The sequence below is a fragment of the Haliaeetus leucocephalus genome, unplaced genomic scaffold (assembly GCF_000737465.1).
Source record: "Haliaeetus leucocephalus isolate CR32 unplaced genomic scaffold, Haliaeetus_leucocephalus-4.0 Scaffold162, whole genome shotgun sequence".
Taxonomy (NCBI): domain Eukaryota; kingdom Metazoa; phylum Chordata; class Aves; order Accipitriformes; family Accipitridae; genus Haliaeetus; species Haliaeetus leucocephalus.
The window spans coordinates 14,752,959-14,777,993 of NW_010972598.1; the positions used below are offsets into that span (position 1 = coordinate 14,752,959).

General features: G+C 52.9%; 2 protein-coding genes across 2 annotated transcripts; one reads left to right on the forward strand and one right to left on the reverse strand.

The window, feature by feature from the left end:
* Positions 1–5: 5 nt before the first annotated feature.
* On the forward strand, positions 6–1,766 carry CIAO1 (cytosolic iron-sulfur assembly component 1; the record flags this gene model as incomplete). Its single annotated transcript, XM_010563015.1, has 6 exons — positions 6–146; positions 232–343; positions 513–601; positions 791–992; positions 1,097–1,184; positions 1,276–1,766. Coding segments are annotated over 6 exons (873 nt in total), but the record flags the coding sequence as incomplete, so codon positions are not given.
* A 419-nt stretch (positions 1,767–2,185) lies between these two features.
* On the reverse strand, positions 2,186–25,035 carry SNRNP200 (small nuclear ribonucleoprotein 200kDa (U5)). Its single transcript, XM_010562846.1, has 45 exons — positions 24,914–25,035; positions 24,127–24,290; positions 23,527–23,698; positions 23,055–23,247; positions 21,512–21,567; positions 20,798–20,896; positions 20,370–20,522; positions 19,786–19,885; positions 19,460–19,596; positions 18,485–18,568; positions 18,083–18,256; positions 16,473–16,610; positions 16,174–16,329; positions 15,641–15,811; positions 15,182–15,375; positions 14,452–14,575; positions 13,912–14,061; positions 13,616–13,726; positions 12,911–13,042; positions 12,345–12,533; positions 11,613–11,810; positions 10,957–11,109; positions 10,750–10,830; positions 10,352–10,435; positions 9,484–9,590; positions 9,134–9,252; positions 8,714–8,868; positions 8,362–8,551; positions 7,971–8,144; positions 7,210–7,370; positions 6,707–6,934; positions 6,177–6,368; positions 5,917–6,095; positions 5,572–5,723; positions 5,161–5,269; positions 4,854–4,962; positions 4,480–4,669; positions 4,173–4,337; positions 3,805–3,926; positions 3,527–3,670; positions 3,258–3,434; positions 3,010–3,170; positions 2,833–2,914; positions 2,647–2,739; positions 2,186–2,529 (listed from the first exon to the last, which is right to left on the reverse strand). The coding sequence occupies exons 1-45, from the start codon at positions 24,956–24,958 to the stop codon at positions 2,386–2,388; spliced, it is 6,411 nt and encodes a 2,136-aa protein (XP_010561148.1). The 5' UTR covers positions 24,959–25,035; the 3' UTR covers positions 2,186–2,385.

Genomic DNA, 25,035 nt, shown 5'->3' on the forward strand with positions numbered 1-25,035 from the left:
GGGGCTGGCCCTGCCGGGCGGTGCTGGGCGAGGGGCACCAGCGCACGGTGCGCAGGGTGGCCTGGTCCCCCTGCGGCTCCTACCTGGCCTCTGCCAGCTTCGACGCCACCACCTGCATCTGGAAGAAGCAAGAGGATGGCTTTGAGGTGAGACCCCCCCACACCCCCTCCAGTCACTGACCCCCTTCCCCGTACCCCCCCTACTCCTCCACTCTCTCCTCTCCCTCCCCAGTGCGTCACCACGCTGGAGGGGCACGAGAACGAGGTGAAGTCGGTGGCCTGGGCTCCCTCCGGCACCCTGCTCGCCACCTGCAGCCGAGACAAGAGTGTCTGGGTCTGGGAAGGTGAGGGGAGAACCGGGGGGGGGACGAGGGGGAGCAGCCCTCCCCCTGGGCACCACAAGGGAGAAGAGGGGGGGACAATGGAGGGGCCTGAGCTGGGACACGGCTGAGCCAAAGCTGACCCCCAGCCCCAGCCTCCCCTCTTCTCACTGCAACAGTTTTCTCACTGCAGTGGATGAGGAGGAGGAATACGAGTGCGTCAGCGTCCTCAACTCCCACACGCAGGATGTCAAGCACGTGGTTTGGCACCCCAACCAGGAGGTAAGAACTGAGCCTGGCCGGGGCGACCCCAGTTTCCACCCCAGACCCTACCCCAGTGCTGGGAACAGGCCTGGAAAGCGGCAACCTCCTCCTGTTCTGGCTCCACCAACCTCAAACCATGGGTGAAGGGCAGCTTCACGGGTGCAGGCAGCTGCCTGGCGCCTGGTTCATTCCTCTGCCCTCTCTCAGCTGTTGGCCTCGGCCAGCTATGACGACACGGTGAAGCTGTACCACGAAGAGGAGGACGACTGGGTGTGCTGTGCTACGCTGGAGGGCCACGAGTCGACGGTGTGGAGCGTAGCCTTCGACCGCAGTGGCGAGCGCTTGGCTTCCTGCAGCGACGACAAGACGGTGCGCATCTGGCGCCAGTACAAGCCGGGCAACGAGGAAGGTAAGGCTCCCAGCCCGTCTTACGTGCCGCAGTACTCGGAGCTGCGCGTAACCAGCTGGGGAAGAGAGGGGGCAGGGAGCCAAAGTTATTCTCTTGCTTTCCAGGGGTGGCTTGCAGTGGCACCGACCCCACCTGGAAGTGCGTCTGCAACCTCTCTGGCTACCACACGAGGACCATCTATGACGTGGCCTGGTGAGTGGAGGGAGGCTGTGGCGGAGCCATCCGGCTCCGATTTCTCCCGGCGGCAGCGTGGGTGACCCGGCTGGCGCTGCCTCTGCTCTAGGTGCCACCTCACCGGGGCGCTGGCGACGGCCTGCGGTGACGATGCCATCCGAGTCTTTGAGGAGAGCGCGTCCTCCGACCCGCAGCAGCCCACCTTCGGCCTCGCCGCTCACGTCCCCCGGGCACACTCACAGGATGTTAACTGCGTGGCCTGGAACCCGAAGGAGCCGGGCTTGCTGGCCTCCTGCAGCGACGACGGCGAGATCGCCTTCTGGAAGTACCAGCGCCCTGAAGTTTGCTGAGACGTTCAATTCTCTTGCGTGTTGTCCCCCCTACCCAGCAGCGGGACCCTTCGGTGCTGCTGCCAGCACCTGGCCCCATGCCAGTGCGGAAAGCAGGGCAGGGAAGAGGGTTACCGACCTCTTCTGCCTCACAGGCTGGACTTCTGCATGCCCAGGACCATGGGGGGCCCACCGGCCTCCCCAGGGATGCAAATGGGAGCATGGCGCCTTTGCCGGGATCTGGCTGCTTTCAGAGACGGGGCAGGACTTGCTCCCCCCTCCTTCTGCCCCCATGCTCAATAAATCTGTGCTCTCCTGGCCAAAGCCTCCGGCTCTTCCTTTTGGTGCCATCACTGGTGCACACCCGTCACACCCTCGGGGTGTAGGTGCTCCCCCAGGAGCTGCACGAGGTGGCAGAGGAGGACAGGCCTGCCAGGGAGCTGGTTTTACACCTCATGGTGAAGCACAGCTCAAGGGGAAGCATTTAGGTCTGCTGGTGCCGGCATAGTGCTCCCAGAAACAGCTACTAAGCTAACTCTGCCTTAATTAGTTCTGCTAATGAACTTTTTTGAGCCCCACAGTGAAGGCACAGAGCTACTCGGCGAGTAGCATCAGGGTTGTGCCCGTTTCTTCCTCCCCTTCCCCCCCCAGACCCAGCAATGCAGAGGGCAAGATGGGTCTCAAGATTTATTCCAGCTGCCGCAGTTACGCTTCTGCGCGCAGCTCCTGTCTAAAAAACACTGTACAAAACATCACTACCTTAAAAAAAACAAAACAAACCAGGAAAATACACAGAATCCACAAAAAGGGAGGCGACACAAAGCGCTACCACAGCTGGGGTTTGGTGGCTGAACTATGGGGGGATCCTCACTGGGCCCTGCGGCCCCACTTTAGTCAGAGTCACTGTCGCTTTCCGCCTCCTTCACGTCCACGCTGAACTTGTACTCCTGGTCGCAGCCCATGTAGGCGTCGCTCATGAAATACAGCGTGTAGTTGTGTGTCCCCGTAGCCGGGGCCACGAAATCCAGCTTCACCTAAGCAGCAAGGAAGAGCAGGTGTTGGGGTGGCAGCAGGCAGATGGGGCACCCGTCCAGCACGCTCAAACCATGTCCGTTTGGGTGCCAGCTGCCCCTCTGCCTGGTCCCGCTCACCTTGGCTTTCTGCTGCAGCGTCAACCGCTTGATGGAGATGAGGCTGTTGGATTTGGAGTCGCCGATCACCACCCACCAACCTTCCTCACGTTTCTGCCAGAGAGGTAAGAGTTAATGGGCTGGGGGCAGTAGGGGACAATCCCCCCATACTTTTGCCACCCCAGTGTCACCAGGTTTGGTACGTACCTGTGGGAAAAGGGGAGCGATGACAGGCCCGGTGACCTCCTCTTCACGCTCCAGCTGCACCAGCACCACCACGGGCCCACCGCTGTGGCAAGAGAACCGAGACCCAAGGGTCAGGGCATCCTCCCCACCAGTGCCGGCACAGCAACAGGGGGACCGTGCCGCCCCTCCCCGCCTCACCTGCGGATGCTTTCCTTCTCCACCACCTCGTAGGAGAGCTCGATGTTGGGGTAACGGTTACAGAAGCGGGCGACGTCTGCGATCTGGGCGTCCGAGAGCTGCAGCAGGGCATTCCGGTCCTCATCCTCCATCTCCATGATGTCGAAGACGCTCTCCACCCCCTGCAAGGAAAAAGTTTTCAACCCTGTGCTTACCCGGGGTTCCTCAGTGGGCGAGGGCAGGACCACAGCGCTTCCCCCCGGCTCTACCTTGTCCGTGCAGCGCTTGATGTGCTCAGAGGTGAAGTGAGGCAGCTGCTTGAGGTAAGAATCCTTCGACCACATAGCCTGCGTCACCATCTGCGCCAGCTCCATGGCAGCCAGCGCGGGGCTGAGCCAGCCGTTGCTGGACAGCACGTCCACGCAGGCCTGGATCAGCCGGATAGCCTGGATGTGAGGGGACAGGGACAGGTCAGACCGTGGTGACACAACACGGTGACACAGGCAAGGCGGACAGGTTCCCACCTGCCCCGTCGTACCTTGCTGAGGATTTCCTCGGTGTCTGACTGCAGCTCGGCACTCAGCTGCATGCGCGACAAGTGAGCCTGCAGCAGGAGGTTGGTCTTGACGTGGGGATCGTTGAATTTGGGGTTGGTCAGCTTGTGGGGAACTTTTTGGGCCAGCTACGGGGAGAAATGATAAACCCATCAGTGCTTCAGCCCTACAGAGCCAAAAACGCGGGCAGCTTCCTTCCCCCGACCCTGCAGGAACCCACATCCGTCCCCTCCGACCCCAGATCTGACACGCTGCCACTCACCTGCCGCAGCAGGTTGTCCTCATGGTGCCTGATGGGGATGTTCTCGTACTCTGCAGCGTTGGAGATGATTTCAATCAGCCCTCGCACCTTCGTCTTGGCGTTGAGGGACATGCTGAAGAGCTCTGGGAAAGTCAGAGAGGTAGAGGGGTCAGGGGAAACGAGACAGCATTACGCCCCACGGTACAAGAGACACCTTCAGGCAGACAACACGCAGCCTCGTGCTAAAGGACAGATTTTAAGCACCCGACCACACACATGGCACCTTCTCTCCATTGCCTGTCGCACAGGGAGCGACGCAGAGAGGGGACAGAGGGCAGGAGTGCCAGTGAGCGCCTGCATGTGGTACCTGCCCCTTGCAGAGCCCTTACCAATGGTGGTGTAGTTGATGTAGTAATAAGCAGCGATCATCCCCAGGTTCAGAGGAGCCACATCCATCTCGTCCTCGATGCTGATGCACTTGGACTGCTCCAGGTCACTGAGGGTCTGTTCCACCAGCTCAGAGAGGTGATCCGAGAGATGCCTGTGGGACACACCTGCGGGTACAGCAGCATTGCGGTGGGGGTCAGAAACTCCCCAGGATGGAGAAAAGCTCCTCTTGCGAAAGCAGAGCCCAGAGGCAGAGGATCCCCAATATCCTCCAACCCCATATCCACCAGTGCAGGCCCCTCTGCTGACCTTGCAGGTTGTAGTAGTTTGGATTCTGCGTCATCCTGCGATACAGGAACGTCCAAGTGAGGTAGTCCACCGCATCCTGCTTGTTTTCAATGGTCTTGGTGACAATCTCGGCATTGAAGTGATCGTGCATGCAGTGGTCCAAGTGCGATTCTACTGGCAGGGGCTCATAAAGGAATTTCTTGAAGAAATCCTACAGCAGAGCAGGAGTAGAGGGAAGGGGTAAATAAACCCCAGCACCTCCAAAATCCAGGAGCACCTCCCAGTCAGCAGGGCTCTGAGTGAGGGTTATACATCCAGCCTGCCCAAAGCTGGGAGAAGAAATCCACTCCCCAAGCAGGAGACAGACCAGAAACGGTGCCCTGCTCCTCACTCACCTTCTTGGATCCCTGGCACATGATGACACAACGGCCCTCGTCATCCTGTAGCGGACGATTAGCGTGGCCCACCATCTGCAGCACGTCGTAGATGGGGTAATCCACGTACCTGGGACATGGAGAGAGAGTTAATGAAGCTCCACGGAAAGCTACCACCACTCTCCCGCAATTCCCAGCCTCTGCCTGGACAGGGATGAAGCCCTTTGGGATTAGGGCCTCGTTCCTCCATGCTCAGCACAGCCTGAACTAGCAGGGTAGACGCTGAGGGAAGCCACGGCCAGTCTTGCCCGCAGCGCAACACACTCACGCGTGGATCTTGCCATTGTAGTACTGCGTGTCCATGATGATCACCAAGTGAGCAGCGATGTTCATACCCCAGCAGAGGCTGCGGGAGGCAACCATCACCTGAACTGCACCTGAAAGGTGCACAGGGAGAGCAGTCAGCCCGTGGGCAGAGCACGTCTCTGGGTCACAGAAATTCAGGGCGGGGAGAAAGATCTGGGGGTTCTGTGCTTGAGTAGATGGGTCTCAGCATACAGGGAGGTCCAGGAAAGATGTTGAAGTTTAAGATCGCAGCCTTTTTGGACCCGGGAGACAGAGAAGCGACACGAGGCTTGGGCAAGCTGTTACCTCCAGTCCAAAGACTGTGGGCACTGCCAAGCTCTGGGGAAAAAGGTTTACGGTTGGAAGTGGTGTGTTCCCATCCCACCCTGCTCACCGGAGCTGAAAAGCTGCTCCACCACTCGCCGTTCCATGGCGGTCAGCCCCTCGTGCAGGTAGCCCACCCCATTCACGAGCGTCTCCTTCAGGGTGTTGTCGTTCAGCTTGTCCAGGTACGGTACCAGATCCTTCTCCGCACAGTGCAGGAACCTGCCCAAGAAAGGGAGTGAAGAGACCGCTGCCAGGCCCAACAAGCCTGTCCCTCCCTGATATCACAGCAGATGCTTGAATGACATCTAACGAGACCATTTCCCATCACTAGTTCTCCCTCAGCCCAGCCAAACAGCCCAAAAACTTGCTCCTACCTCAGTCAGAGGAGGGACACAGGCCACAGCACGATTACCTTTGCCTCTGGACATCCGAAGCGCACGTGGTGAGGATGTTGATGGCTGTGAGCCGCGTCTGCTTGCGGGACGGGACGAAGACAATGACTGGCTTTTTGGGCGAGTGCTTCATGATGGCATGGTAGACGGGCTTGGCCATGGAAAGCAGGCGAGTCTGCGTGTGGCTGATGTTGAAGCCCTACAGAGGAAGAGGAGCAGGCAGTGACACTGTCTGGAGACCAGGCAGAAGGGAAAGGAGATAATGTTGCCCAAACCCTACCTGAATGTGCAGCTCCAGGGGCACGGGGCGGACGTTGGGGTGGAAGTTGAAGGTGGAAGTGGCGCTGCAGCCCAGCCAGTGAGCCACGTCCTTGGCGTTGGACAGGGACGAGCTAAGGGCCACAATGCGGATGGGTCGCTCGATTTGGGAGGAGATGTAGCGCATGCGAGAGCAGATGACCTCCAGCACCGGCTGCAAGCGGGAGGGGGCAGGTTGTAGCAGGAACGCGAGGGCAACGCTGAGCTCTCCGCACTGTGGCCGCCTCTCCTGGCTGAGCTCCAGCCACTTCAGCCCAAGCACTCTCACCCACAGAGACCCTGGGGGATACCACTCCTGAGCTTCCCCAAGGATATGGCCCTCCTATCCCAGCCCATCCTGCAGCCTGGGGAAACTCCCAGCAGGAGAAGCTGACCTCAGACCAGATATTAGGAGTGAGCAACCATCCACCCCACAGCGGCTCTACTACCAAGACCAATGCGATGATAAGCATCACTCAAATGAGTAGCTGCCTCCTCCCCTCCCAGACGCACCCCATTTTCGCCCCCAATGAGATGCACTTCATCCACGATGAAGAGGTTGACGTTCTGGACGTTCTTGCGCTGCTTCCAGCGTCGCGAGAGGATGTCCCATTTCTCAGGGGTGCTGATGATGATGTTCCCTTTGCCCAGCAGCTTCAGGTCAGTGCTGGTCTCCCCCGTCAGCAAGACCACCTTCTTATTGAGACGCTCCTGGAACTTTTCGTACCAGTCCAAGAAGACCTGCCAAAAATGCAAGGGATGCTGTTGTTAACCTCAAATTAGAACAAATCCTACCAAATCCCTAAAGACACACACATGCACACACTGCCATCAGCAGGTCAGCAGTGGGGTGGTGTCTCTTTGCTCCCTCAGAGAGACCACAATTAATCAAAAGACTCTGGAGTCATCCTGAGGGACGTTACAGCAAAGAAGGGATGAGGAAAAGTGAAACAGGAGATGAGGAAGCTAATCTAAGCTGGGGTAAGGCTCCAGTTCCCACAGGATGCCGGGCTTACCTGCTCTGCCAGGGCCTCCATGGGGGTGATGTACACGCAGCGTCCCTCCGAGTTCTGGAGCAACATCCTCAGGATGGCAAATTCAGCACAAATGGTCTTTCCGCTTCCCGTGGGGGCACCCACAAACACATTGTCATCACTGTTATAAACTGTGTTAAACACTGGGGACAGACAGACAACACAGAAGAGAGCAGTTTAAGGAAAATCTCCATGGATTTCTATCAAAGCTCTAGAAACAGGCAAGGAAAACACAGCCCAGACCCAGCCTGCGCAAGGTGGAGCTACAGGAAAGGCTGTTTAAGAGTTTTAGCCCAGGATCCACTGAGCAAAACAGGTTCTAGTCTGTCACAGTAGCTCGTAAGTGTCAATTCCCCACTCAGGCAGAGAAACACGGACAGGGCAGCTTTGGTTTGCTCACAACTCCACCCATACAAGCAGCATAGATGCAGAAGTTTGGGGCCAGCCGGCTGTGTGAACCCGAGCCATGGTGTTAGCACAGACATAGCTTCCAGGAGCAAACCTGCTGCTCTCAGGCAGCCCCGGACTAGCTGCTTGATGTACTTGAGGAACATATCAAAGATACTCTAGCCCATGGAGAAAGACTTCACGCCATCAAAAGAGGGGATACACTCTTTGCTACAGAAGTTCCTCACATTATATGAATAAACCCCACAAAACCAAGGCTATGGGACTGTGAATACCAAAGGGGCCAGGACTCGCCGAGTGGCAGTTTGGAGGAGGTGAGCAGAGGCAATACCCACCCTGAGTCTGGATAGGGTTGAAGAAAGGGAACTTGTCCTGGTAGAGGCTCTCAAAGGCGCTGTTTCGCAGAGCTGACACAGGCAGCGGCTGCAGATCCAGCAGCTCAGTCGGAGGAGGGTACTTCTCAGGGAGGATCAGGTGGCGGAAGGAAACGGGCAGCTGGGTCTCACAGGCTGTCAGACACATGAAAAAACATTTTCATCTCTGAAAGCACTCCAACGTTTCATCTCTGAGATCCCTTTGCCAACAGGATCCCCAGCCCTGCTGTTACTTCGATGTCAGAAGTCTTTTCCCCAGCACAGCACTAGGAGAGGGACCTAGGCACCCTCTGACACCCTAGGGAGAGCCACTGCTGTATAACCAAGGTGCTCCTGGAAGAACGAGACTTACAGAGCCAGCGGTCGGAGACCACTCGGATGAAGTACTGCGGGGGCAGCGGCTCAAACACAGGCACAAAGAAGGTGACGAGGTGCTCGTCTTGTGCGTACTTGGCTTTCAGCAGGAAGTACTCGTGGTGCAGGATCACTTCGCTGTCCACATCCTCCACCAGGATCCAGAAAGCTTCGGATGAACCATGTACCTGAACAAGGGCAGCTGTTACCTTTGTATCAGAGTCCAGATCCCCCTGCTTCCAGACCTCCAGGAGCTGAACACCAGCCCTCCCACAGAAATCCTGCCCCAGAAGTGCCCTCCTCGTCCCAGCATGGTATTTAGCCTGGTGCTATTTAGCTGCACAACTCACCTTTTCATCCCACTGGAAGTCAGGGGCAATGGTGAGCTCTACTTTCAGGGTGGAGCGGGTAATGGGCTGCAAGTGGACCGAGAGCTCCAGCTTTGGAAACAGATGAACGTATTTGTGGATTGTCTTGCCCATCTTGGGCATTCGGATCAGTTCCCCTGCAACAGGAAGGCACTGCTGTCAGGACAGATGGATAACAGGGTGACCAACAGCTCCCAAACTGAACAGTATTTGCTATCAGCAATCCAAGCAGCCAGAAGGTGCCAGGGCAAAGCCTCTGCCCTCCTCAGGCTGTACCAAGACCCTCACCAGTCCTGCTCCTTCTATCAGATAGAAACAAGGCCCCCAGACTCTGGGTCAAAACACAGCAGAGAACAAAGAGGCAGACACCTCTCCCTGCCACATTTGCCCGTGTCTGCGTACCTATTTCATTATGGTTCAAGTCGTAGAGCCGTTCAAACGGGAAATTCTTCTTCTCAATTTTCTTCACCACTTCTTCAGGCAGTTTCTTGAACTGGCGCAAAGGGCACATGGACTGCCACCTGCCGAGGACACCGCAGGGTGAGACAAGCAAAGAAACAGAGACAAAGCCTTCAGAGCATGAGGCTCCCCGTACTGCCAAAGACCAGCCCTCGGCCAGACACATGCGGCAGCTCCTTTACACCCCAACAGGCGCAAGCACTCTCCTTCCCAAATGCTGCAGACCTAGCCAGGCTATGCTGAAGGATCTCATCCAGCCTGCAATCAGAAAACACCTCCAGGATCTCACTTACATTCGTTTGTCAATCATCTTGCAGAGGTTAAGAGTCTTGTCAGTGAGCTGGGCCCATCCACGGTTCAGGACGATCTCAAAGATGGCACGCATCAGCCGCCCAGCAGACTGGGGGAACAGAGAGCAGCTCTCAGAGCTTGGCTGCAATCATCACATTTAACTCTTCCTTCCTTTCTACACATTTTCCTGCCCAGCCACAAGGTGATAGAATGGTTTGGGTTGGAAGGGATCTTCTAAAGATCATCTAGTCCAACCCCCCTGCCATGTGCAGGGCCATCTTTCACTAGATCAGGTTGCTCTGAGCCACATCCAACCTGACTTTAAACACTTCCAGGGATGGAGCATCCACAGCTTCTCTGGGCAACCTGGTCCAGTGTCTCACCACCCTCATCATAAAAAAATTCTTCCGTATATCCAACCTAAATCTACCCTCTTTCAGTTTAAAACCATTATCCCTTGCGCCATCACTACAGATGCTGGTAAAAAGTCTTTCCCCATCTTTCTTATAAAAGTCCCCTTTCAGTATTGAATTATACTTAAAAGGTCCTTCATCGCAAACACATACAGGTGGAGCAATTGCTCGATTCCCAGCCTTGGGAACTTGGCCTTTGTGGTAGAAGAATAAGACTACACTGTAGTCCTCTAGCGCTGAATTATTTTGATTACCAATTGGAGACTCCAATGAAGATCTAATTCCCATCCTGATAGGAGTTAGACCTTCTCACCACTTACATCTCTAGTTATTCTCAGTGATCTATGACCACAAACTACATTTCCGAGGCACAAATAGTTGTCCGAGACTGAGACATGGCTGGACTGCACACACCTAAATGGAAACAGAGGGGCCCCAGTCACGTTTCCTCACTCACCTGGGTAACGTACACCATGTCTGCCATGAGAGCAAATCCTTCCAGCTTCAGTTGGGAGATGAAGGCCTGGAGGAGCACGTTGATCTGGGGAAGCAGAACAGAGAGGCTCTCAGTGTCCTCCGCATCAGTGCCTGACCCCAGTGGGCTTTGACGCATGGCAGGACAGAAGTGATCAACAGGGACTGACTGTCCTATGCCACAGGACAGCAAGCTCAACCAGAGACAAGAAGCACCTGCAGCTCTTTGAGGATCTCTGACACAGTCCAGGATGTCCCACTGAGGGAAGAGGAAAGAAATCCTCCCCAGAGTGGCATTTACCATGACAGCTCTCCCACAACGATCACTGCTCCCCACAAGACAGGCGGAGAAGTCCCCTCGAGGGGGCAGGCAGGGCTCACCTTGGCACTGGGCTCCTCTATGCTCTCCTTCACTGGGATGGGAACTCGCTCCAGCAACTTTTGAAGCTCGAGCTTCTCCTCCTACAGAAAACCAAAGCAGAAGAGATGAGAATGGTCCCTCACAGCACTAGCTCTGCATCTTCCCCTGTAGCATCAAGACCAATGCCTCAGGGCTGTCTCACTTGGGATGGGTGTCTGGCTCCATACCTCCCTCACGGTGATATTCCTGAACTCCGAGGACAGTGAGAAGACCCGAAACAGCTCGATTTCACTCAGGGTGGGTTTCAAGAGCTGATTGTAAGTCTGCATCGTCTCATTGGTGATGTAGTAGTGGCTGGCAATGCGGCCCAGCTCTGTCACCTGCCACAAGGACAACAGCCAGAGTGAAGGAGCAGCAAAGACACCTGACTGTTCATAGCACAGACAGAAGGTGCTGAACGGGAACTAGGCTGCAGCAGGGGAGATGCCTCCAGAGAAACCTAGCATAAACCCTCAGGCTACAAATCACCCAGGAAAGCTGCTTTTTACCTAGCACACAATTCCATACATCACAGCCTCCCCTTTCTCATCTTGCTGCCTCTGAAGCAATGAAAATGCAACGGGAATGTGAATTTGCTTAGGAAGCAGCAGCAAACACAGAACAGTGACAGACTGAGGGTCAGGTTTTACACCAGCACTCTCTGTGCCAGCAAACAGCTCCCTGGAATCACAGACATGCACAACACCGGGTCTGAATGATGCGGCATCATTCCTTGAGATCTGTATTTAATCAGGGAGGTGCCTCTTGCACACTTTCTCTCAGCCAGAGGATGCTCCTGTCCAACTCTGCTTGGTCACAGCACCTTTCCCAGGTCCCATCTCACCTGGAAGTTCCCTGTCTTCTTGTCGTACTTCACCAGGTTGTTCTTGTCCAACATGAGGGCTGCGGTGTGAACCAGATCCAGGCGGCGCTGGTCCAGCAGCGGATCCCCCTTCAGATCATCGTGGGATATCCCATAGAGAGTGGGGGAGCGCAGCATTCGGATGTACAGGTAGGTATAGCCCAGCCAATTCACTGCATCCTGAGGAAACACCAACACACCGTTAAGAGCTGACGAACACGCCTCACAGCAAGCAAGGGCGACGCTCCGGCTTGGAGTCCAGCACTCCCAGCACTAGCATAGGACACAGTAGGCAGAGCCCAGCTGAATCCAGACAGGTCATCATTAAACCAGAGCTTGGAAGCCCAGCAGTCCCTTCTCCACTACCAGAAAAAGATCTAAGGAATTAAAAACCAAAAAACCCTACCTCCACATGCAGACTTTTCCCCAGCATGCCTCCCCATGTGGAGAGCTCTGTCTGCTCTGAATTACAGAAGCATCTACCCACTCACCTGACACACCAGCCAGCCTTACAGGAAGGTAGCTCTCATGGCTGCCCTTCTGAATCTTAAAAATTTGCTCCCTGGGCAGCAAAGGTTGCAAATTTCTTTGGTCCTGTACAACGATGGCATCTTTCCCCAACACTGATCATCCTTTGGCCCCTGCAATTCCCACCAGCTCTCTGGGTGCAACAAAGGGCACACGTACACGGGGAAAGCAAAGATTCACACTCGCCTTTGCGTTCTGGACATTGCCAAGCACAGTCTCTGCATTCAGCATGTCTGGGAGCTTCGACACCATCTGACTTTCAATGGGGAGCTGCTGGTTGAGCAGGGACAGGTAATACTGCAGCTCACCGTGGGATGTGATGAGGATCCCCTCTCCTTTGGTATCATACTGAGGCCTCCCAGCACGCCCCAGCATCTAAGAAATGAGAAAGTGATGTCAGCAAAATGTAAAAGCTTTTAGCTTGGCAATTTCTCCTTGCTGCCATGTCCTGGGGCTTTACTGCCAGATTGCTCAATCTGCTGTTACTTCTAGCTGGCAGGAGACACAGAAATATCTCAGATGTGTCTGGGCAAGATACTGGGAGAGGAATCATTTGTCCTCTTCTCCTACTGATCTGCTTCTCCTCTGCCCTCGCAGCAGGGCTGTTCCTAGAACAGCTGAGACAGTCTGACAGTAGAAACCAGGGAGTGACTACACTGAGAAAATACAAAAGCAGACATCAAAGGTGCCTCAGCGGGAAAGGAAAAATCCTGCCCTGGGTCCCGGCAGCATCTTTGTTACCAGAACTTCACCTGCAGGATGTCCAGAGCACCCAGCTCAGTCCAGCGCCCTTTCTCAGGGCTGTACACCTGCGTCCCCTTGATGATGACAGTGTGAGCAGGGAGGTTCACACCCCAGGCCAGTGTGGCTGTGGAGACCAGAACCTGCAGGAGCAAAACAGCAATCAAAACCAGACAGAAGCATCTTCCTAGGGAAAAAAAAAAGGATCTAAAATACTGGTCCTGACATTCGAGAAACGCACAAAAGGGACAAAGTCTGAGAACTGTGACTGTCTCGACAGCTCAGCAGAGGAAGCTCAGATAAACAGCAAGATCTTTGCCCATATTTCCCAGCTCACTGCATGACCCTGAGAAAATCCTCTGCCTTCCATTTATAATGCGGCCAGGAAATTACTTGGATGGGGTTTTTCCAAAATGGCAACTTTGGGGATGATGGCCTGCTCTGGGACAGACCTCTAACTTTAAATGCTCAGCTAGGCCCAAGGGAGAAGTTCTTGCCCTCTCTGCTCCTGGTCGTGTGCTTTTAGTTTCTATTCTTTACACGAAAATCGAGACTGCCTTCATCAGGCATCAGCTTCAATAGAGCGGGATGAGGGTTGGCTATGCTTGATCCTCTTGATTTTGCCCAAAGAGCTATTGGAAAACATGACTCAAACATTTCTTGTGAAGTACCTACCCCAAACAAATGTGCAACTCCTCCTGGGAAGTGAGGCTCACCTGAATGTGCTTGTCAGCAAACAGATCCTCCACCAGTGTCCGGTCCACTCGCGTCATCCCAGCATGGTGAATGGCAAAGCCGTAAGGAAGGAGGTCCTTCAGCTCCAGGTTCTGCAGCAGAAACACAACCAGCTCTAGGTTTTCCACCAGAGCCAAGTAACACCAGGGAGAAAAGAAGCAACAGAAGGTAGTGCATATCCTAGAGGAAAGACTGCGAAACTGCACAAAACTGGCAGCATCTTTGTAGCTGTGCTCCTGCTATCGCTGCGTCAGAACAGCCCTGGCCGGGCAGTTACCTTGCACTGCTCAGCTTCAGTCCTCAGGACCTCGGTGGAGGCTGAGCCCTCCCGCAAGAAGAGGCCCAGGGTATCTTTCTCCAGGCACATGTCCCTGATGGCCCGGGCAGTCTTCCCGGTCTCCTTCCTGGAGTGCACGAACACCAGCACCTGTTAAACAAGCAGACGGTACCATCGCTGAGAGACAAATCACCATGGTTGCAGTTAGCAAAGATGCTTGACCCAACCTGCTCCTGGTGTTCAGGGTGGGAAGAAATCCAGAATTAGTCCAGATGCCCTGTGAACCATGCACAGAGCTCCTGATTTAATAGGGTAGCATCACAAAACCTCCCTCATCCTAAAAGGACAGGTCATATATTAATCAGACAGCTGGCACAGAGAAAAAACCTGTGTTCCTTCCTCTCTTGGCACCGACCACCCAAACCTACCCTCTTCTCCACTGCAGTGTTTCTGCAGCAACAGCAGCTCGAAAGAGTCTCACCAGCAACAGACAAGCACAAGGATTAAGTGTGTCAGGAACAATAAAATAAAGTATCAAACCTGGTTCTTTCCAGCATGCTCCATAATCTTCTCATAAACAATCTCATTCATTATCTGGAAGCGTTTGATTGCTTTCTTTTCTGTAATACCCACATAAGTCTGCTCTAGGGGCACTGGTCGGAAGCTATAAGGAAAAAAACCCAAACAAGTCCATAAGAGAGCAGAAGAATGGAAAAACCCTGCTACAAAGGTCCTGTAAAAAGGCATCCTGTATTTACTGCTACCAAGTTCAATACACCTCCTTTGTGCCTCAGTTGAGTCAGAGATTTGATGGCTCCAGTTCTGCCCAGTTAGATTAAACAGTAGGGGACAGTAACATGTATTCCTGTTTCCTGGAATCCATTTGCTACGCACACACTCAGGGAGCAAAAATCGTGTTTCAGGAACTGCCATAATCCTATTTTAGGCTTCCTTCAAACGGCTTCTGCAGCACACAGGTACAGCAGAGTTTATCTGCCTTCTCTAAAGCATCTTCTTGCAAGTATGACATTGCAGGAAGTCTAGAACACATTCTGAGGCTGTATTTAACTGCTTCAGTCCTGAACCTGCATTTACTAGCACATCTAAGAGCAAACAAATGCTTGTTGAAAGTAGGCTGAAGGCCCAGTGAGACTCTGGCTCCATCTGACAGATAAACACTTAACTGCCTCCACAGGAAGCAGGTCTTTCCCAGCTCTCAACAGCTACCCACCATCTGACGGTAAAGATCTCTCCCAGCTTTTCATGGTACCTGTTATCAAAATAGAACAAGCCTTTGGCCGGGTCCACTCTCAGGAACGTAGCCACGTCCTCATAGTTGGGGAGGGTGGCACTCAGGCCAACGAGCCTCACGTCCTCCTGAGTCATCTCAATGTTGCGGATGGCTCTGGCTACCAAAGACTCCAGGACAGGACCTCGGTCATCGTGCAGTAGGTGTATCTCATCCTAAAGAGAGGAAACAGGAACAGAGTTATTCCCACTCCAAACTGGCTCTACTTACTCGGTTTTGTTTTGGTTTCTTAGCAGACCCGCTTGTGTGGACTCAAGCACACTCATCCCACAGCTCAAACGCCCAGTCTCTCCACAACCAAGCACCAGAGACATCTTCAACCGCTAACGCACGTTCAGGAACCGCAACACCGAAAGACCCAGCGCCCATCATTGCCCCGCTCCTCCACACCAGGGCTTTGCGGGCACTGGCGCTGCTCACCAGGATGACCAGCCGCACCAGCTGGGTATAGGTGCGTTCTCCTCCCTTGCGGGTGATGATGTCCCACTTCTCTGGGGTACAGACAATGATCTGGGTAGCGCTGATTTCCTCCTTGCACAGCTGGTGATCCCCCGTCAACTCAGCCACGTTGATGCCATAAGTCGCCAGGCGCTAGGAGGAAGCCCACAGGTGGTTAAGATGGATAAAGGCGCGTTCCCTGGGGCAGCATTAGAGCAGCGCAGCCCTGAGACGCTCGCAGTTTCATACTTGTCCCACTACAGTGCTGGAAGAAATGCGCAGATTTCATACCCCACACTGACATCCAAAGCCCGTATCGATACACACACTCAGAGCCTAGTGAATGCAGACTATGCAAACAGAGATTAAAGGCACAACCCAAACTCATCCTCTCCCAACAAGCTTCTGCCAGAGCTTGTATCTTTCTGTAAGCGTAATATAAGGAAGCCACTGCAACAAAGCTCGTCCTCCCCAACCTACAGTTCAAGCAGGGGCAGGACCAAACCTCTCCTTACCTTCCCAAAGCTGCCCACCATCTCCTGCACCAAGGACCTCATGGGCGCGATGTAGATAATCTTGAAATCATCCACGTTGATGGTTCCGTCGATATTAATGTGCTTCCCTATTTCTCGCAACATGCACATGAGGGCCACGTTTGTCTTCCCAGCACCCTAGAACGCAAGCAGAACCAGTCCCATCAAATTTGTGTCCTCTCCAGGGTAAAAGTTCACCCACAGCAGCCAGCCTTTTCCGCCCAAGCAGGTCATCCTTCTGGATTCCCCATCACAGAGTACCCAAACAACAGGATCCTTACCGTGGGAGCACACAGCAGCAAGTTCTCATCTGACTCCAGTGCAGCGCGGTACAGTTTGCTCTGAATACGGTTCAGTGTTTTAAATCCCTCAAATCCAGCCTGGGCGTATTTGGGCAACTTTTCCACAGAAACCAATTGCTGAAAAGTGAAAACATCAAGCTCAATGCCTTTGTTTCAGTACCTCACAGGCTGCAGGGCACATGTGAGACCTCAGAGACACCCTGAGGAGTAGCAGGGTCATGTTGTCTCCAGATGGCCAGAAGAGAAGCCCCATGCCCAGGAATTGTCTAGCAGGTTAGGAAGAGATCAAAGGAGGCTCACTAGCTGGCCCACACGCTCCAAGGAGTACAAGTTATAGCTGGCTACGCCATCAGAAAAGCAAATCCCCGCTATGTTCTCATGATGGGACAGATCAGACCACATTTCCCCAGCCAGCGCTGATCAAAAGAGGTAATTTATCACAAGGCATGTGATGAATCACTCAGATCTTTGGCCCACACTGCACATCACAGCAAGGAGGGAGCAAAAGCAGAGCCAGGGGCTCAGGAAAGCAGCTAAACGGGGCATGGGAGCCCTGAGACAGAAACCACCAACACTTGAGAAGTGAGAAACTAGAATTCAGGAACTCTCTTCAGACATGTGAAACCTCTTAGCTTAAAATAACGGTTCTTCAAGAAATCTGAGAGGGCGTCACAGCCACATCAAAGCCTGCTGAGTCCCAGGAAGTATGTCACGATATAAGCAACAACTCACAGAATGGTAGAATAGTTTGGGTTGGAGAAGACCTTTAAAGGTCATCTAGTCCAATACCTGCCATGAGCGGGGACATCTTCAACCAGATCAGGTTGCTCAGAGCCCCGTCCAGCCTGACCTGGAATGTTCCTGGGGATGGGGCAGCTACCACCTCTCTGGGCAACCTGTGCCAGTGTTTCACCACCCTCACTGTAAGAAATTTCTTTCTTATATCTAGTCTGAATCTGCCCTCTTTTAGTTTAAAACCATTACCCCTTGTCCTATCACAACAGGCCCTGCTAAAAAAGTCTGTCCCCATCTTTCTTATAAGCCCCCTTTAAGTACTGGAAGGCCGCAATAAGATCTCCCCGGAGCCGGTATTGATACTGGGAGTTGACCTGACCCAGGTGCAGGACCTTGCACTTGGCCTTGCTGAACCTCCTGAGGTTCACATGGGCCCACTCCTTGAGCTTGTCCAGGTCCCTCAGGATGGCATCCCTTCCCTCTAGCAAATCAACCGCCCCACTCAGCTTGGTGTCATCTCCAAACTTGCTGAGGGTGCACTCGATCCCAGTATGTCATTGATGAAGATATTAAACAGTACTGGTCCCAGTATGGACCCCCGAGGAATACCACCCCTCACCAATCTCCATCTGGACATCGAGCCGTTGACCACTACTCTCTGGATGTGACCATCCAGCCAATTCCTCATCCACTGAACAGTCCATCCATCAAATCCATCTCTCTCCAATTTAGAGAGAAGGATGTCGTGGGGGACCCTGTCAAAGGCCTCACAGAAGTCCAGATAGATGACATCAGTCATCTCATCACTCAACACACCTAATGCTAAATAAGGGGGAACAAAGCAGGTCACCTACCTCTTCGGAACCAAAAGGCTTCGGCTTCAGGGCAGGCACGTGCACCTCCTCGTAGCCCTTGCGCTGTCTGCGGAAGGAGCCATCGGGGAGCTGGCATCGCTTGTTGGCCATGAAGTGACTACCTTGGGCAAACACCAGATCCTCCAAGTCCAGCACCTGCCAGGGAGCCAGTGCCTGGGAACACCAACAGGAAAGGGGCAAGGATTAGAGAACAACCTCTCCTGCCATTTTCACTCTGGGACCAAAGAAAAAGCAACTGCATCCAACTGGCAAGTGCCTCTTTAGCACATTAGGGGCTTATTTGTGGTGTCTTCCTGCCCATGCCGCTTCAAGTGCTCTTTTTGCACTTACTGGGGATGCTCGTCAGAAGGGCTAGGAATAGATGACTTTAAAGAGTTTTACCTCTCCTCCTTGGTCCAGATCCATGGTCTCCAAGTCAGTATCCATCCGGGACTGACGAACACGTTCCCGGCGAGAGCGTTCCTCCTGTGGGAATAGATGAGAATTCAGCCCCAGGGAAAAGTTGCCGAGCCTCCTCTGTGGACTGCCAGGCTCTCCTGTCACGCATGGCTTCACACCCTGCGAGTCTGTGCAACTAGAGCACCAGGAGCTGTGATTTCTTTCAAGCACAGGCATTCATGTAACCAGAGACAATAACTTTTGGCAGTAGAAACCACTGCCCCCAAGGCCAGGACATAAACCTGCCTTCCAGGAGAGCAAATGAAAGGAAGCAGGGAGTGAAGACACGCGAACCTGCAGTGCCTCAGCAAAAGTCCAGCCAGCTGCATGCCAGCAGCGCTCCTCAAACACAGAGATGCCTAACTGGCCCCTCACATCAACATAACCAGTTTTTTTTCTAGCAACAAAGCAGGAATATGTTATTAATTCCCCCCAAAACAACCCCCAAATCAGTCATGGGACTGCTATCATCCAAAGGCCAAGCAGAGCCAATCCTGCATGCCAATAAACCTGTTGAGTGTCACATTCCAACCCCAGGTAATGAGAAGCTAATCAGAGGTAACCAGGGTGTTTTATTGTGGTGAGCCTCACATCAAGGAGGCCCGGAGGTGAAACGGTGCTGTTACAAGACAGTTAACACCAGTATAAAAATGTGAAACTTGCAGATATTGACATTTTCCTGGAAAAGCGGACATCTGAACGACTCAAAAATAAGAAGTGGTAAATATATTGTCCTCTCAGCTGAGTCTCAGCTGTCACGTAAGCAACATTTCCTATGGTTTCAAGATTCCAGCTGAGTCAGCAGAATCCTCTCTCACGAACAGCAAACAAAACATACAGCCCAACGATGACCACAGATGGCAGCAAGGTTCCCACAATTTCTCCTCTCGTCCTGCCCGAGGTTCCCTCTAGCCTTACCCGGATAAGATCCTCCTTCTCTGTCTCGTGCAGCTGATACAAGAACTTCGACAGCTCAGGATCTGCTTCCATCTTCCCCATTATCCTTTCTTTTTCAGCTTCACTTTGTGCACTGGCCAGCAAAGTGCAGTACAGGACTGATGAAAGAAAAATTAAAGGATAGCAGGTGGGCCTAAGGGTTGAACCAAAAGAAGGGAGCAAAGAACAAGGGCCCAAGCTTCACAAAGCAACACCGATGGCAGTTAAAAAGAGTCGGGTTGTGCTAGAATCATGTCAGAACAGCAGGGAAACAACAAAGTGGGATGGTTAAAGCGAACGCCACTCACTCATCATCCGGTGCTGTCGCAGGACTTTAATGAAGTCGAAGGTGTTAAAGCCCAGGAGCAGAACAAGCTGGTTCTCACATTCACGGTCATCGCTTGCAGTCTGGGAGAAGAAACGAGGAATGACCAGCTACCTCTGCGTCCCGCAGAACAAGAATCCCTGCTTTGCACTGAACTGAACTCAAGTGGAGCTAAACAGCAGCTACGCCCAAGACTAGGTACCCGATTCGGACTGCAGATAAAAATCCCGTCCTCTCTGACTCCCCTTCTTCCCCAGTGAGTCGCGATGCCCAGAGCACACAAGCATCAGCACCAAAATTATCAGGGAAACAGACCCGACTTACAATGATCTCCCATCAAATGCTGACAAAAACCCCACATCTTCCCCCTAGAAGAAGGTTTCTGTGAATTAAGACTAAGCCCAGCCTAGTCCAGCACTCATCTACCTTCCTGGCAAACATGCCACATCCATAATTGCATTTAATTTGAAGAAACATAGGTAACAAGTTGTTGGGGCAAATTCCTGTTTTCCAGACTGAGAGGTATGCTGAGACTGCTGCAATCCTGCAGATCAGGTGGCCACTGACCTTCAAGATCTCCAGCACTTCATCTGCCTTCTTCTGGGAAACAATGGCATCATCGTAGAAGCGGCTCAGCTGCCGCTGGAGCCAAAAGGCGTCGATGTCTCGAGGATGCAGATCCTTCTTCTTCGAACTCATCAGCTCACCCGAAGCCACAAGCTTAAGAAAATCCCACAAAAATGTTATTTTCCTGCGAGAGGAAAGCAGGCACACAACCTTTGTGTTGTGGAGTGAGCATCTGGGGCCTCTCTCTACCCTGTGCAGCCGCCAGACCTGTTAATTTTATTAATGTTCATTTTGGCCTCCATCAGACAACAGCTTCAAGGCTCCTCTCCACCCATAAACAACCTTAACTCCATCCATAGACCAACAGGATCCCCAACCCTCCTCCAGACGATCCCAAACCATGTTTCACGTGTTCCTCGGTGACTCACGTTGGCCGAGAGGGTGCAACGGACAACGGCTTCATCTCCCTCCATGTCATCATCGGACGCCTCGTCACGCACTTCGCCATAAATATCCTCATCACCTTCCTGTTGAAAGGAGAGTTCCAGTAAACGGCTTTTGCAAACATCAAAAGAGAAGCTTTTCCTCGACAGAAATTATTAATCTGGCAACTCATTCCTGAGGGGAAGCAGCCTGCCTTGTGCTTTTAACAGGAACATCACGCTGTTGTTCAGGTGAAGGACCATGTGATAAGATTATTTCTGCTCTCTACAGAGAGGTCTTGCCAGCGACTCCTCCAACAATCTCGTATTTGTCTCTCTTATCGTTCACTCAGCCTCTTCCAAAAAACAATCTCAGGGAGCGTTTCTATGAAACACTTCCAACCAGTGCATTTGAATTTCTCTCTTCCTCCCGATCTGTCAAGTTTCCCCACGAGATCTAAATATCACCATCTGTTTTCCATCGTACTGACTCATGATAAGCCTTGGATTAGCAGGATAATCAACAAATCCTCCCCAAGCCAGGAAGCGACATCTAAAATAATCCGGCTTCTCCTTCCTGGCAGTGACATCCCAGCCCAAGCTAATGCCCACTTCCCAACATGACCGAGTAAAACGGGACAAACAATGTCCCTGCGATGCAGCTCGGAGCAAGGGGACAGCGCAGAGACTCCGCTGACACCCTGCAGCCTCATCTCGTACCTCCTCATCAGACTCGAACTGCACGTTCACCCCGTATGTCTCATCAATATTGTCATCTGCAAAGGAGAGTGGAGTTAGTTCATCAGAAAATCTGGGCACCACATGCAAGGTTCACAGATCCACACACCCGCCCACACCTCTGCTCATCCAAAAGATGAAAAGAACATGGTTTGGGGGCTTGAAAACTGTCCAAACATTTTTCTGGCTTCTCTGTGTGCACGCTACCTACCCCAGAGTAAGGCTGGGTTTGGCACCACGTGGTGATGCATTTCTTCCCCCTCTCTAGGCTGATCTACGAACTCAGGAAGTCTCACTAGGCCTTAGCATAAGTGTAATGAGCCAGGCGGTTAAGCGTCCCTTGACCATACCAGAAACTCTTGCATGGCTAAGACAGGGAGCTGCACTGATTGTCCCAAGGACTCCTGTTGCCTGGCAGAGGTTGGGGACGGGAGTAAGAATAATTAGTCATTTCCTGACAACCTTGGGACATATCTCTGTCCTCTCCTGACAGCCCTGGAGCCTTCCTTATCTGAACTGTAACTCACGTGAAACGGTACCAGTGCTACTGGAAACCCAGTAATTTCCTGATGACTAAAGCCAATCATCTCCCGAATCTATAAGCAGCAGTACTAAGTGAGACCCTTTGGGCTCTCCTGGACTGCAGCAGGCTGTGACCAGCAGCTGCCTCTGAGCGGGATGACTCTGGGAGCTCACAAACTTTCTGGTTTGTGAAAATCAGAGGTCTGTCACCAAAAGCCAACAAAACCTGGGCTGATTCTCTCCGCTCCTTGAGGCCCAACCCTTTGCGTGTTGAGAAAGACGCCAAAGCATTTAACATGAATATTTTCGCTGAACTCGAGGGGAAATTTTTAACAGGTATACCTCTTTTACTCGCACTTATGTATATCTCTCTGTGTCTTCGTGCATGTGTGGGCACTGACTGAAATATTCTATAGCAAATATATTACAAATATTGCTTTTCAAATCTATACATAAGTTACTGCTGTGAACTTTATTCAACTGTGAATGAATCTCAGGCTGCTATTATACTCATAATCCCTTTAAATATAAACCATTGACCAAGTCTGGAACTAGAAGTCGATCCAGCCGCACCTAGACTCTGACAGGAGTTCAGAAAGCAAGGCGGTCTTCTCTGAACCTCATGACTCAATGGGAGGGTCTCCCTTACCCTTTTTACATTCCCGATCTCTCTACCAATCATGATAAATCAATTCTAACCCCATTTTTCTCTGTATGTTTCTCTCTTAACCTTTTCCATTGACGGTTTCATAGTTTTAGTTTGATTCTAATTTAATTTTCCTTTGTACGTTTCATTCATGTATTAAGTAAGAGTGTGAACCTTGCCATCGAATTCTGTGAAGTCGCACTTTTATATACATTCCTGTTAAATCATTTTTGTTAATACCCTTGACAGTGATTCTTTAAGCAGTCCAAACCACTCCATTTCACAACACACCAGTAACCTGCCTTTCTGCCAGCCCCATCCCTGAAGCTGCAGCCCACGACAACGCCTTTCCCGTACCCATGTTCTGGATTTCCTTGTCTCCACCGTAATCCGTGATCTTCTTCCCCAAGTTCACCAGCACGTGGTAGCGGGTATCATCGGTCTGTCCCAGCAGCAGGTCAATCTCCTTCCGCCTCTCCTTATCGCGCAGCTTCTCGTTCTTCAGTACCGCAAGAACCTCATCGGCAGCTCCGCAGAGGATGTCGCGTGGCTGCAAAAGGAATAACGCATCACACGGAGCAGAAATTTGCTACGTGAAGGGTACGGGGTTGGTCCCTCCTATTTCTGTACCCTTGTATAGGCACTGAAAGGCCAACCCCAAAACAAAGGCACCATTGCAAAATCCCCAAGCCCAAAAGCCAGCACCGATAAAGTGAATCCATCCCATGGGATTACCGGGAAGGATTAAAACATCCAAGGGCTGGATCTTACAGGCTTTGAATCCTTTGCTGGAGCAGGGACACCCGTCCTGAGGCCTCCCCGTCCTCACCTGGTCCCCAAGAGCCGCCTGAATGAAGCTCAGCAACACCTCGTAGGTCTCGCGGGTCTCCTTGGTTTTGGGTTTGTAGATGATACCCACCATCTCGTCGATGCCCTCGGAGAGCAGGGTGTAGCCCTTCATCTTGTTGATGTCGTGCCTGTCCTCGTCACGCTTCCTTCTCCTGGAAAGAGGGGCAGGGAGAAGAACGCCTGGGTCAGCCCTGCAGTGGAACCCTGCTCCTGCTATTTCAAGTACAGCTAGTCTCTTTTATTTGAAAAACAAAGGAGAAAAGTAGATGTATTTTAATTTTTCACTTCAATTTTAGTTTCTTGACGTGGAACAAGTGACTCCAAATGAAGAAAATAATGTCTCTGCATCTTCCAGGCTGGTGGTTTTCGGTCTGCAGCCCTGTGCTCATGCCACCAAAACATTTTCCTCTAGAAAACACCCCCAACACCGTTGAATTCTACCCCGTTTGTACACCTAAACCAAATCAAGGCTGCATTATTCAAAGACGAGAATGAAAAATTAACTACCCCTAGTGTTTTTCACTCAAATACAGTTCTCGGTCAGGGCTCTGCGGCCCCTCGGCTCTGAGCTCGCACTCACTTTGCTCGTCTCTCCTCCTGCATCTGGGGTTTGGTTCTCTGGGCCTTGTCCCCCATGCGGGTCCCCTCCAGTTTGCCCACCAAGGACAGGACCTCTCCCGTCGGCTCATCCCGCCGGGTCCGATCGATCAGTGAGCGGTCAGCTTGGAGGACGAGGTTGGAATTCTGGGAGAAAACAAGAACAGGAGCTGATGGGGGCCAGGAAGGAGCTAACGTGGGTCACACTGTGGGTCCCATTGGGGCCGGGGAGGGGGTCAGCCCCATCCGGGACCCACGGCAGGGCTACTAACCGCCACCCACGCACCGTTTCTTGTAACACAACGCTCTGCGCGTTGCTCGAGGCACAAATAATTTGGATTTAATTAACCGGGGTGTTATTTAACCCCCCCGCACCATCACCACCACCAGGCGCGGATTTAGACTTTAAACTGGGACTGAGCCACTCGGCCCCATCAGGGCCCATCACTCCTCGCCCGGGTGCTCTGTTACTTCTCGGCACCCGGAAAATTCTGCTTTAAGGGGGAAAAGGTCCGGAAAAAAAAACTTAAAAAGGGGGTTTTAGTCCCCAGAAAAGCTCCCCCCCCCGGTCCCGGTAAAGGGCCGTTACACCGAGCTGTCCTTAGGCAGACCGCTCTCACGGGAAGAACCGGGGCCGCCACGGACCCGGGGGTGGGTTTAATGACACCTCCTGGGTTAACAGCACCGGGGAAGGGGAGAGCACCGGAGAGATCCCGGTACCGGACCGCTGAAGCGAGGGAAGCCCAAGGGCCTTCGGGGGCCGCACTCACCGCCTTGTACTCGTACTGCAGGCTCCGAGCGGTCACGTCCGCCATGGCACCGCCGGGCTGGAGGCCGCACCGCCGCCGTGCACCGGATCAGGCCGCGGAAAGGAACTTCCGGGGCAAGCGGA

Excerpts from the sequence above, each read along its gene's own strand:
- SNRNP200 (XM_010562846.1), bottom strand. The coding sequence starts at position 24,958 with ATGGCGGACGTGACCGCTCGGAGCCTGCAGTACGAGTACAAGGCG. Across the intron at positions 13,043-13,615 it reads TTGCTGACAAGCACATTCAG|GTTCTGGTCTCCACAGCCAC; the intron begins GTGAGCCTCACT and ends TTGCTCCTGCAG. Across the intron at positions 12,534-12,910 it reads GTGCTCTGGACATCCTGCAG|ATGCTGGGGCGTGCTGGGAG; the intron begins GTGAAGTTCTGG and ends CTCATTTCTTAG.